At 47.2% G+C, this 12,875-nt stretch overlaps 2 protein-coding genes across 3 annotated transcripts in view; both read left to right on the top strand.

The window, feature by feature from the left end:
* The window catches only part of LOC119950988 (interferon-induced protein with tetratricopeptide repeats 5-like), a 999,792-nt gene that overhangs the window by 783,067 nt on the left and 203,850 nt on the right, over positions 1 to 12,875 (top strand). The window lies entirely within an intron of this gene.
* LOC119950954 (interferon-induced protein with tetratricopeptide repeats 5-like) overlaps positions 1 to 12,875 on the top strand; it is a 169,565-nt gene that overhangs the window by 142,987 nt on the left and 13,703 nt on the right. Inside the window, exon 1 of one of the 2 annotated variants that reach the window (XM_038773976.1) lies at positions 336 to 475. The exons of the other annotated variant lie outside the window; for it this stretch is intronic. Coding sequence (XP_038629904.1) covers positions 351 to 475 — 125 coding nt within the window. The 5' untranslated portion in view covers positions 336 to 350. Of the gene's footprint in view, positions 1 to 335; positions 476 to 12,875 lie in introns of those variants that run through there. 2 annotated transcript variants of the gene reach the window in all.

The following is a 12,875-nucleotide window of genomic DNA, read 5'->3' as shown; positions in this document are numbered from 1 at the left end:
AAGTTTGGCCGGTTGGTAAAAGTGGGTCCCCGAAAAAAAGTTTGAAGAACACTGTGCTGGGGCACAGACACTGTATCGTGCTGAGCTGGGTCTTCAATGGGGTGGGGGGAGGTGAGCCGGGTGTGGCAGGTGGGACTGGTACCAGGGGCCCGATGCCAATTCACCCGTGCAGCTTGGTGGAGGCACTGGATGCCACCTAGTGACACTCCTCGTGCTGATGGCCACTGCCACTGCACCCCACGTGGCATTGGCTGACCTATGGCTGACCTTCCAACCTCCAAGGTGGAGCAGGGTGTCCCGTCTCGACTCCACTGCATCCAATAGTCAGGCCAGGTTAGCATCTCTGAATCATGGGGTTGGTCTGTGTCGTTACTGAGGCTGCCTGCCATCTGGGGTTTGTTCAGAGGGGATGGTTGAAGAGTTGCTCCCCCTTGTTAGCGGAGACGTGCCGGGCGTGGGCCAGGAAAATCAGCAGGTAGGACAACCGTTTCCATCATGAAGCTGTGGGGCATCGTTACCGGCCCTAATTGGAGTTAGATATCGGTCGAGGTATCGCTGGGTCAGCCTTCGGGAAGCACGTGGCAATTCCCGTTTGCTACAGCATTTAGTGCTTTTCCCGTTAGATTGCATCCCATGTGTGTGAGAGAGAGTGGTCTCTGTGTGTGTTTATGTGCGAGAGAGAGGTATGTGTGTGTGTTTATATGTGAGAGAGAGTTGTGTGTGTGTGAGAGAAAGATTGGTTTGGGCGTGTGTGCATGAGAGAGAGAGATTGGTTTGCTTATATGTTTGTGTGTGTGAGAGAGAGATTGGTTTGCTTACATGTTTGTGTGTGTGAGAGAGAGATTGGTTTGGGTGTGGGTTTGTGTGTGTGAGGGAGAGATTGCCTCGGCCAGGCAATCATCTGCACAACTTGCTGCGTTGACTCGGACGTTCTCAGCTCCATTCACAGGAGTGTCAACAACCCCAGCGAGACCCGTCTGTTCTGAAATGGGGGTGGCCGCCCCCAAGCTTGTCCAATGGTCAATATCTTTTTAAAATAAATTTAGAGGACCCAATTATTTTTTTTCCAATTAAAGGGCAATTTAGCATGGCCGATCCACGCAACACGCACATCTTGGGGTTGTGGGGATGAAACCCACGCAGACACGGGCATAATGTGCAAACTCCACACAGACAGTGACCCGGGGCCGGGATTGAACCCGGATCCTCAGCGCTGTATGCAGCAGTGCTAACCACTGTGACACCGTGCCGCCCAGTCAATATCTGTTTTGACGGTCCTACCATGTATGACATGGGCTCAGACTGGGATGCAATCCGCCCAGACAACCAACATGGGCCCAAGATGGGCCCTTGGTTTCAAACTAAGGCCAGGACCCCACTCTGAATGATTTTGTCGCCGCTTTGCGTAGACATTTGATTTCTCTGGGAGGCATGACATGCCTCCAGCTTCCCTGACAAGTTAGGAAATACCAAATTCAAATGTGTTCTGAGGCGATGACCCATCAGCAACTTGGCAGGTGTTACCAACCCCCACCCCCCCCCCCCCCCCCCGCCAATGGTGGTGTGGGAGGGAAAACTAACAAGCAGATGGCGCAATGGTCTATCTGATTGTTTCCATTGGATGCTTGGTACTACGGAGCCATCCTAGAATGCCATTCGCCCAAACAAACGTTTGGAAGTCGTCCCCTGTAAAAGGGTGCCGTGGTCGGATACAATGGATACTGGCAGTCCGTGTATGGTGAACACGAGGCATAAGGCATCCACCGTAGCCACTGAGGTCTTGGTCCCCCATCTCCTGTATTGACAGCCACTTGGAGTGGGAACCATTAAAACTAAGAACATACTGTCCAGGAAATGGCCCCCATGGAGAACATAGAACCTGGTCCATGGGTGACCCAGTCATGCTCAGCATTGGAGACTGACCAATGGTGGCAGTGATTATTTAGACTGACCGTTGTTAGACTCGGAAAAGTAGTCAAGGATCAAGCGTAGATAGTTCTGTTTGTGAGCTTTATTGAAGATTTTATATGACCGGGAGAGGTACTGCCCGTCTCCACTCGAGGGCGGGGGTCAGTCCATCTTTGTTTACAAGTGTAAAATCAGAAGCTTTTATTACCCTTATCCCCTCCCACTATCCTGTCCACTGTCTTTCTCTAACAAGTAATCTTTGTTCAGCGATTCGACTGATAACGTGACTAATGTTCGAGAAGTCTCCTGTGACATTTAGAAATGACAACAGGTCACGTACATTCGACACATTCGCTTCCCTGATACACTTACTGAGAAGGAATTTATGGCTGCTAACCACACCCCACACTCTTAATCTGCTGAGGCTCGTTGCCTAGTTTCATGAAAACAAATAGCATCAGTTGCTCTTATCAACTGCCTCACTGTGGCTGGTTTAGCACACTGGGCTAAATCACTGGCTTTTAAAGCAGACCAAGGCAGGCCAGCAGCACAGTTCAATTCCCGTACAAGCCTCGCTGAACAGGCGCCGGAATGTGGTGACTAGGGGCTTTTCACAGTAACTTCATTTGAAGCCGACTCGTGACAATAAGCTATTTTCATTTTCATGAGCCCCAGCCCTCCTTCGCTGTGAACATTGGAAATTGAACTGAGTCAATCCACTAATAAAATAAGGGATAGTGGGTGAAGGTTTATGTCTTACAGAATTTGACACAGTACTAATGCAAATAGACTAAAATACACGTTGTACTTAAAATTAACATTAACATTAAAATTAACTTAAATATGACATTCTGAACCAATCTCCTTGTCCATTTAATTAATACATTGAGTTGAATAACAATAATCTAAAGAATTGTGCGATATCAAATGAATCACATGTTGTTCCGAAGTATATTCTAATACAGGCATTTTCAAAGTGGGGGTCGCGACTCGCGGGTGGGTGTCGGTAGAGTTACGGAGCCGTCCATCGTGGCATTCCCAATCGCGTGAATTCACGCGCAACAGCCGCAGCAGCTGTCTTTTAACAATGCCGGCTGCAAGGATTTTTTGACACTATGTTCCGATATGGGGGCTGAGCACACACATTTATTGTTCCACACAGTAGTACGTTGGCTCTCAAGGGGTCGGGTGCTACTCAGTGTTTACAAACTGAGGAACGAAATCCACGCTTTCCTCCTCGAGAAACTGTCCTCTCTGGCTGATTCATTTACTGATGAAACTTGGATGCTAACTCTGTATTATCTTGCAGACACTTTTTCAATTCTAAATGAACGGAACCTCAAATTGCAATGGAAGGGTGATGATTGCTTTTGGCACTGTGAAAAAATCGAAGCTTTCCAAAAGACATTGAAAGTTTGGCAATTGCGAACGCAAAGCTAAAATTACTACATGTTCCCCACACTGCTTCAACACATTGAAGAAAACAGCATTAGTAAGGAAACTGTAAATGGACTGGCAAGCCTTATTCAGTTGCATCTGGCTGAAGCATTAACAGTCCTGTGGTGATTGTTTGTACTTCATTAGCCTGGTCTCAGGCCTTAAATCAACGATTATCACAACCACTGTTTTGATTTTGAGAAGGCCTAATTCAGCTAAGCCATTCGGATATCATGGATCCTGCAAATCCTGTAGTTTTTGTTATTCCATGCGGAGACCTCTGTCCATTGCCTATAAGTCACGATCACTGGCCAACAGGGCAAAAGTTAATGAAGTTCCTGTCAGAGGGCCTTGAGATATTTCTGGAGGTAAATGGATCAAATGTTAACGAAGCAAGAATTAATGTTATTTGTGGGAATGAGCATGGCAGATAAGGGGCAAATCCCCTGAGGTTATGTCTGATTTTTATTCATTGTCCAAGATGGAGTCCTGCCAATTTAACAGAGCCTCTGTTCCGTCTGACCAGTCCAAAATGGAGAAAATTCTAAAGTCCGAATCCTTCACAGGGTAGACACTGCTGTACCATTTTGTTGAGGGCTTTATCAATTCCTGGATGTGTTGTTCCTTGTGTCTTAATAAAGCTCGCAGTCTCAAAGCTGAAAAGATGCTTTATTGTGAATTTGTTCTGTCTTCAGAGCTTAACTTACAGCTACCTCAAATGCTGCCTGACTGCCTGTGTCTTGCTCCCAGTTCTCCCTTCAGTGAAATGTCTCCTCACTTCCTGTCCCTGTGTATTTATAGCTCTCCCGTGCTCCCTCTAGTGCTTGCTCAGTTGTATTGCATCTATACTGATACACAATCACCACATCCATCCTTTTTTCTTTACATATTTTCTGTACATCGTTAAAGAAAATTGTACAAAACAGTTACTTATGGTATGTGTATCTAGACAAGTGATGGTGCTATTGCATTTTTTACAAAGCCAATTTATATTTATGAGTCCAATCTTAATAAAAACATTTATGAGTCCAAACATGATGAATTTATCCATTGAGTTTTTTCTTTTTTGTTGTTGTTGACATGGTGATATTGATATTGCAACTCCGTTGTGAATGTTGTCGGTGTTCTTGTTATTTTAAGTAACCAATACGTCAGCCCATGGTGTTTGCATGGTCGAGCCACTGATGTTGACTGACATGGACTTTTTTCTGTGCTTGTTGTATCGATTTAGTATGTCATCTGCCTTTAAAGCTGGTGTGCTTGCTTGTTCTGGAGCAGATGTGAGTTTGTGCGATTCGTTGTCATCCCATGGCATGTTTGTAGTCTTATCATTGCTTTGCAGTGTGCTGTGGCATTGGCTTTCATGTGCAGAGTTGTACCATTTTGTACAAGTCGGTGTTTCATTGCTGTTGTTTTTGTCGTTTCTGTCTTTGTTGTTGTCGCTATCTTTGTTATGCTTCTTGTTGGTATTGTTGTTCTTGTAGTTTTTGTCGTTGTGCTTGTAGTTTTTGTTGGTGCTGTTGTTGTTCACGTTTCTGCTGTGCTTCTTGTGGCTTTTGTTTTTCTTGTTATGCTCAATGAGTGTCCCGTGTGGATAATTTGAGTCATTGTCACAGTTATTGGCGCGAGTGTCCTTTGTGGAATCTGTTACCTTGAACGTTTCGTCTCAAGAATGGTGAGAATGATCTGATGTTGCATTGATGCTGGTGACATCAGTCATTTGTGGTGGATTTGATTCCTCATCTTTGCTTTCTTGGTGCTCCTCTTCTGGAGTCAAATTCTTCACGATTTCATTTGACGTGGTCTCTCTGGACTCTTGGTGCTCCTCTTCCGGAGTCAAAATCTTCATGATTTCAATTGACGTGGTCTCGCTGGACTCTTGGCGCTCCTCTTCTGTAGTTAAAATCTTAATGGTTTCTGTTGATGTGGTCTCTCTGGACTCTTGGTGCTCCTCTTCTGGAGTCAAAATCTGTATGGTTTCTATTGGCGTGGTCTCACTGGACTCTTGGGTGGCCCTACTCTGTGCTTCTGTACAGACAAGCTGAGAACTGTCAGTCTCGCTGTGATCCTGTACCTTCTGTATGTCGAGTGTGATCACCTTGTCACTGTTTTCGCATGCAGTGGGTAGATGTACATTGTCTTCTTCTTGATTATGTGAGCTTGGTAGACTTTCATAGTCTGCTTGTGGTTGCTCAGATACGGCGGGTTGACCTTCATGGTCTTGTTCATGCATGGTGTTCGCCAGGGAGTGTTTGCTTGCTTCCCTTTTGGAGTCTTTCATCACTCTCACTGTGGAACCTGTCATCGCTCTCTGTGTGGAGTCTTTCTGTGTTCTCTGTGTGGTGTCGTCTTCATCTTGGGTATTGCTGTCATCCAATGCATCGACGATCTGCCATGGCACCATTGTGTTGGATTCATCTACCACGAGTAGATTCGTGTTGAGCTTTGCGACCGTGTCGTTGATGCTGTGATCAACATATCCGAATAACTCAGCCATGTCTGAGTAGTATTGTTCGAAAAACAAATCATCTTTTTTTGTTTCGGATTTTCTTTGGTTCTCTTCACTTTGGGTGGTGCAGACTGCTTTTTCCAGGGTGTTGTGAGAGTAATTTTCAACTGCTGGTTTAAGATCAGGCGTTTTTCTGTCTTCTGAGGCAAGAAAATTTGATTTTACAGCTTTAAGTACCTTGTTTTCAATTTTCGGGCATTTCCCTTTTAAGTAGGCGTGGTCTGGACCCTCAGACGTCATGACGCTAGTGACGTCATGCGTAGGAATCACTCACGCATGCGCAAATCGGCCTTCTTTTACTGTGCGGTTTTGCATAACGATCCGTGACCAAAACGTTTTGAGACTGCGCATGCACATAACGATCAGCAACAAGACTTTTTTTAAACTGAACGGAAAATGGGTGATTGTAACTGTGCATTTGCAGCTCCTGTTGCCTGCGCATGCGCAGACGCAGATTTTCATTCTTTGTTCCCCGGAGACTGTAAAATGTGCTCCGACGCCATTTTACAGCGGATTTCAGCGTTTTTGTTTCCTGAAAAGTTTATGTTACCTTTTCCTCTTGATCTGGACTGGATTTCAGCGTTTTGTCTTTGTGACAAATTCAAGTTACTTCTTCCTTTTGATCTCAACTGGATTTCAGCGTTTTCTAGACTGAACCCTTTCTGTTCTGATAGTGATTGTTTGAGTTTTGCATCACTCAGTCCCTGTGCAGTTTGGTCTCTGAGCATACAGTGCTGTTCAAAATCCATACAGTACTCTTCAAATTTTATGAGTACTATCTCTAATTTGTTGCTGTCTTCACCTTTTGAGTATTTAAAGCCATTATATACTTCTCTATCTTCATGTCCTGCGATGAGCAGTGCTATTTTCATTTCATCTGAGGCTGCTGCTAAATCATTAGCGATGATATAAAAATCGAACATTTGTTTGAATATTTTCCAGACATTTCTTACATTACCGGTCATGTTCAGCTGAGGTGGGCGTCCAACCCACATCCTCAAATAAGCCAGGTCTTCCCAAGTTGAATGTCCTGTCGGAGTTTTCCTTGCCATTTTGGTCTTTCTGTGTCAGTGGCTGAGTTGTCTTGTAGTAAGCATTTGAAGCCACTGCTGGTACCATGTGTTGTTCCTTGTGTCTTAATAAAGCCAGTAGTCTCAAAGGTGGAGAAGATGCTTTATTGTGAATTTGTTCTATCTTCAGAGCTTAACTTACAGCTACCTCAAATGCTGCCTGCCTGTGTCTGTGTCTTGCTCCCAATTCTCCCTTCAGTGAAGTGTCTCCTCACTTCCTGTTCCTGTGTATTTATAGCTCTCCCATGCTCCCTCTAGTGCTTGTTCAGTTGTATTGCATCTATACTGATACACAATCACCACACTGGACACCATATATAGCTGCATGCCAGCATCATCATCTTTGTTTGCCCCGTATGGGCACTTTGTAACTCCTGTAAGAGTGACCCACCGAGCTAGTGCTAGAATGTCAACTTGTGAGCCCCACAGGATTGTGGCTTCTTACAGGCCAGTTCATCTTGGTGAGTAAAATAGGATCTCACCTGTTTGGATTTCTCATGGTGCCACCAGATCTGTATCATCCGTTTTACTTTTGGCAATATTGACAAAATTCTGCACTCTAGGGATTGTGTGATTCTGCTTTTTTTGTATTTTTAAAAATTCTCCTTTTTCACCTTTTCTCCCAAATTTACACCCAGCAGTAAACAACAATCAGTGATGAATGTAATGTCAATCCCCATATCAATAACAACAATCGCATCCTCCCACCAAACCCCAGACATTTGCCCGCATGTTGACATAAACAAATGACAAAAAACAATCAGGAATCACCCACAGTCACCATTAATACATGCAGTCCCCAACCCTCCCAACCCCCCTAATGTTCAATGTGATCCAATTCTCGAAAGTACATAATGAATAATGCCCATCAATTGTAGAACCCCTCCATCCTTCCTGTCTTCTTATGCTTGAGGTGTAGCACAAGCGGCTTCCTTGTGGTGCACTTGACAAAGGAAGGATCAGACATGGAGATGACTTCAACACGTTTATTAAACTATATACACTTCGATAACTTGGTTCGACACTACTGTTAATCCTACTATAGCTACTCAGACTGACTAACCAGACTGCTACAATCCATGTGGTGGGATTGATATCAAATCAACCCTGTGTTTGTACTCACTGACTGTCTCCACTGGAAAGAGGCAGATCATGTGTGTGGTGTCCTTTATATATGGGTTGGTGTAATGCCCTCCTGTGGTCGTGTCACCTCTGTGTGTATCGTTAATGGCCATTGGTCATGTCCTATCTAACTGGTGTATTGGTCGAGTGTGTGTGTGTGATGTCTCTGGTGCGCCCTGTAGTGTCTAGCTAGTCTACATGTATTTACATTAATCCTTGTGTATTACAGTGATACACATCACCACACATCCCCTCACTTCAAATTTTACCTTTTCAAGCATTAAGAATTCCAGCAGGTCCCCCCGCCTCGCCAGGGCACAGGGTGGAGAGATTGATCCCCACCCTAACATTATCCGCCTTTGGGCGATCAACGAGGCGAAGGCGACAACATCTGCTCCACGGCCTTTTCCCAATTCCGGCTGGTCCGACACCCCAAATATGGCCTCCCACGTGCCTGGGTCCAGTTTCACATGCACCACTTTAGAAATTACCAGAAACACCTCCTTCCAGTAATCCTCCAGCTTTGGACAGGACCAAAACATATGAACGTGGTTTGCGGGGCCTCCCCCGCAACATTCACGCACATCTTCTACCCCCTCAAAGAGCCGGCTCATCTTCGCCCTTGTAGGGTGTGCTCTGTACACCACCTCCAGCTGTATCGGCCCCAACCTCACACACGAGGTGGAGGCATTCACCCTCCGGAGCACCTCACGCCAGAACCCCTCCTCCATATCCTCTCCCAACTCTTCCTCCCACTTTGCCTTGATCCCTTCTAGTGGTGCCTTGTCCTCCTCCAAAATAGTCCCGTAAACCGCCGATCCTACCCACTTCTCCAGTCCCATGTTGTCAGCACCTCCTCCAGCAATGTGGAAGCCGACTCTACTGGGAAGCTCTGCATCTCCTTTCTGGCAAAGTCTTGAACCTGCATGTATCTAAATATTTCCCCTGCTCGAGCCCATACTTCGCTCCCAGCTCCTTCAATCCTGCAAAACGATCCCCAAAAAACAAATCTTTTCGTGTCCTAATTACTTTCTCCTCCCATCTCAGAAATTTTCCATCCCACTTCCCTGGCTCAAATCTATGGTTCCCCCGAATCATCATTTAATTTGACCCTGCTCCAAACCGAAGTGCTGTCGAAACTGCCTCCAAATTCTCAATGAAGCTATTACTACCGGACTCCCTGAGTATTACTCCGGGACCGTCGGGAGCTATGCTGTCGCTAGTGCCTTCAATCCCGACCCCTACACAAACTCTCCTCCATTCTGACCCATTGGGAGTCAACCCCTCTGACCCAGCTCTGTATCTTCTCCACATTCACCGCCCAGTAATAATGCATCAGTTTCAGAAGACCCAAACCCCCTGCCTTCCTTCCTCTCTGTAGTAGCACCTTTTTAATTATGGCCACCTTCCCTCCCCATGTGAATGAGGTAATCATCCCTTCAATCTCTGTAAAAAATGCTTTTGGCAGGAAAATCGGCAGGCATTGAAAAATAAACAGGAATCGCGGCAACACGTTCATTTAAACCGCCTGTACCCGACCCGCCAATGACAGAGGGAGACCATCCCACCGTGCCAGATCAGCTTTCAATCTCCCACCAAACTAGAAATGTTGTACCTACGGAGGCCCCCCCCCCCCCTCCCCACAATCCCGAGTAACCTGCACCCCCAGGTATCTAAAGTGAGTCCCTGCCATACGGAATGGCAGCCCCTACACCCCTGCTCCCACCCCTGGCCGAGACAAAATAGTCACTCTTGTCTAGATTGAATTTGTACCCTGAGAAAGACCCAAACACCTGAAGCAGCTCCATTATTCCCCCTATTGACACACTTGGTTCCGACATGTATAATCACAAGTCGTTGCTCCCCCCCCCCCTGCACTATCCCTTTTCATTACCACAAACTTCTTAATGCAATGGCCAATGGCTCAATCGCGACTGCAAACAGCAGGGGGGACATAGGACATCCCTGCCTAGTCCCACGGTGGAGAGGAAAGTATTCTGAGCTGATGTTATTTGTGTAGACGCTGGCCCTTGGCTCCTTATATAATAGCTTTACCCAGTCCACAAATCTGGGTCCAATTACAAACCGCTCTAGAAATACCATCAAGTACCCCCATTCTACCCGATTAAACGCTTTCTCGGCGTCCAAGGCCACAAACACCTGTTTCCTTCCCCTTTGCCGGTGCCATAACCACGTTCAATACCCGCCTAACGTTCGAAAAGAGCTGCCTCCCTCTCACAAACCCCGTCTGATCTTCACCTATCACCTTCGGGAGGCACTCCTCCAGCCTACCTGCCAGTACCTTCGCCTATATCTTTGTGTCCACGTTTAAAAGTGATATGGGCCTATACAACCCACACTCTGTCGGAGCCTTATCTTTCTTAGGTAACAAGAAAATCAATGCCTGCTCCAAAATTTGTGGAAACATCCCCTTTCCTATCGCCTCCTCAAACATCCCCACCATCAGCGGTACCAGCTTATTTTTGAATTTTTCATAATATTCCACCGGAAACCCATCCGGCCCTGCAACCTTCCCCGACAGCATCCTCCCAATAGTATCCTTTATCTCCTGCTCCATTAACGTCCCCTCTAATGTAGTTTTGTCCCCCTCCCCTAACCTCGGGTACTCCAGCCCATCTAGAAATTCCTGCATCTCCCGGCCTCCCCCAGGTGGCTCTGACCTGTAAAATCTCTCATAGAATTCCTTGAAGGCCTTGTTAATCTGATCTGGAGCTACCACCAACTTCCTTGCCCTGTCCTGCACCTGGACGATTTCTCTTGCCGCAGCCTCTCTACGGAGCTGACCCGCCAACATACTGACCCGCCTTCTGTCCATGCTTGTAAACTGCCCCCCTTGCTTGCCCCAATCCGCGTACCGCTTTCCTGGTAGATAGTTGGTCAAAGCTCGCCTGGAGTTCCTTCCTCTTTTCCAACTGCGCTGGGTCCCTATCTTCTGCATATATCCTGTCTCTCTCCAGCATCTCATCTCTTACCCTCTGACATTCCAACCTCTCCTCTTTGTCTAGCCTAGCCTTGAACAAGATCACATCACCCCTCACCACCGCCTTTAGAGCCTACCAGATAACCGCCTTTGACACCTCACCCGTGCAGTTAAACGTACATATTCCTCGATTACGTTTTCAATTTTGTCACAAAACTCTCGGTCCCCCAACAGTCCCGCATCTAATTTGCACCCCAGCCTCTGCGCTACCCTCTTCTCCAGTACCATATCCACCCAATGCGGAGCATGATCTGATACTGCAATTACCGAATGCTTCGACCCTTTAACGCCAGCCAGCAGCGCTTTCCCCACCATGAAAAAGTCAATCCGCAAGTACACCTTATGGACTGCTGAGAAAAACGAGTACTCCCGCTCCCTCGGGTTCAGGAACATCCAATGGTCCACCCCTCCCATTTCCACCATTAGCCCTGCTAGTGCCGTCGCCCCCCCCCCCCCCCCCCCCCCCCCCCCCCACCCCGACAGGGCCAGCGAGCGCGGCTGTGACCTGTCCAATTTTGGCTCCTGCACCAAGTCCCAGTCCCCCCCGACTATCAGTTTGTGTGTGTCTAAGTCAGGGATGGGCCCACACAGCTTCTTCGTGAATCCCACATCGTCCCAATTGGGACCATATACACTTACCAGCACCACTAGCCTCCCCTTCAGTGCCCCTGTCACAATCACATACCTACCCCCCTGATCTGCAACCACCTTCTCCATCTGGAACCGGACCCTTTTGCTGACCATTACCTCTACCCCTTGAGCTCTTCCGTCAAATCCAGAATGACAGACCTGACTAACCCAGCCCTTTTAAGTCTTCACCCTCAAGTGAGTCTCCTGCAGCATTGCTACATCTGCCTTCAAATGTTTAAGATGCGCAAGCACCCTTGACCTCTTGACTGGGCCTCCCAGTTCCCTCACGTTCCACGTGACTATCCTAACTGGGGGTCTCTCACCCCCCCTTCTTATCCACCATCATCATACCACCGGGCCCTGCCCCATGAGCCTGACGCGCCCCTGTCCATTATTAACATCAAACCTTCTCCCCCTCTTCCCCCCTTCCCGAATCCCCCCTGCACTTCCCCTCGAGAAAATCTCACCCGTATCGACTCTCCCCCCCCCCCCCCCCACCCCCCACTCCCCCCACCTACTCGCCTCGTAGGCCCATCAAAACCTGCTAACCAGACTCCAATGTCCACAGCCCTCCTCTCACCTCACCTCCGTTCACTAGTTGACTTTAGTTAGCTAGTGCGGGTAGTCCCCCTCTCCCCCCAAAAAGCGTACTGTCTCTTCCCACCCAGTCCCAGAAGAAAAACAAAAACAATCTAACCCACGCAATTCAATGAAATAACATATAGCCATTCCAACAAAAAAAAAGGAGCAAAAATGCCAATCAAACCACACAAAAACTTAAACTCTATAACAATGTGAAGTCAAGTAAGTTACAATACAGGTCAGTGAAAAGAAAGTTATAACATTTATACATTTCCAGCTCCCCAAATCACAGTCCACGATCTCTCTTCCAGCTCCACTCTTCACATCTGTCCCAAGCCTTCTGCCTTCATGAACGCCTCAGCCGCCTCCATCGTTTCAAAATAAAAATCTTTGGTGTTGTACGTCACCCTCAGCTTTGCCGGGTATACCATACCAAATCGCAGTCCCTTGTTGTACAGTGCCGCCTTCACTCGGCTGAACGCCACTCGTCTCTTTACCAACTCCCCCGTCAAGTCCGGGTAAATTCGAACTCCAGCACCATCCCACTGCACCTCCCACTTCTGCTTTGCCCAGTTTCATGTGGTAATTATGGAAGCAGATAATTACTGCTCTTGGC

This window comes from Scyliorhinus canicula, chromosome 16, assembly GCF_902713615.1.
Source record: "Scyliorhinus canicula chromosome 16, sScyCan1.1, whole genome shotgun sequence".
Classification (NCBI taxonomy): domain Eukaryota; kingdom Metazoa; phylum Chordata; class Chondrichthyes; order Carcharhiniformes; family Scyliorhinidae; genus Scyliorhinus; species Scyliorhinus canicula.
This window is presented reverse-complemented; position numbering and strand designations above follow the sequence as displayed.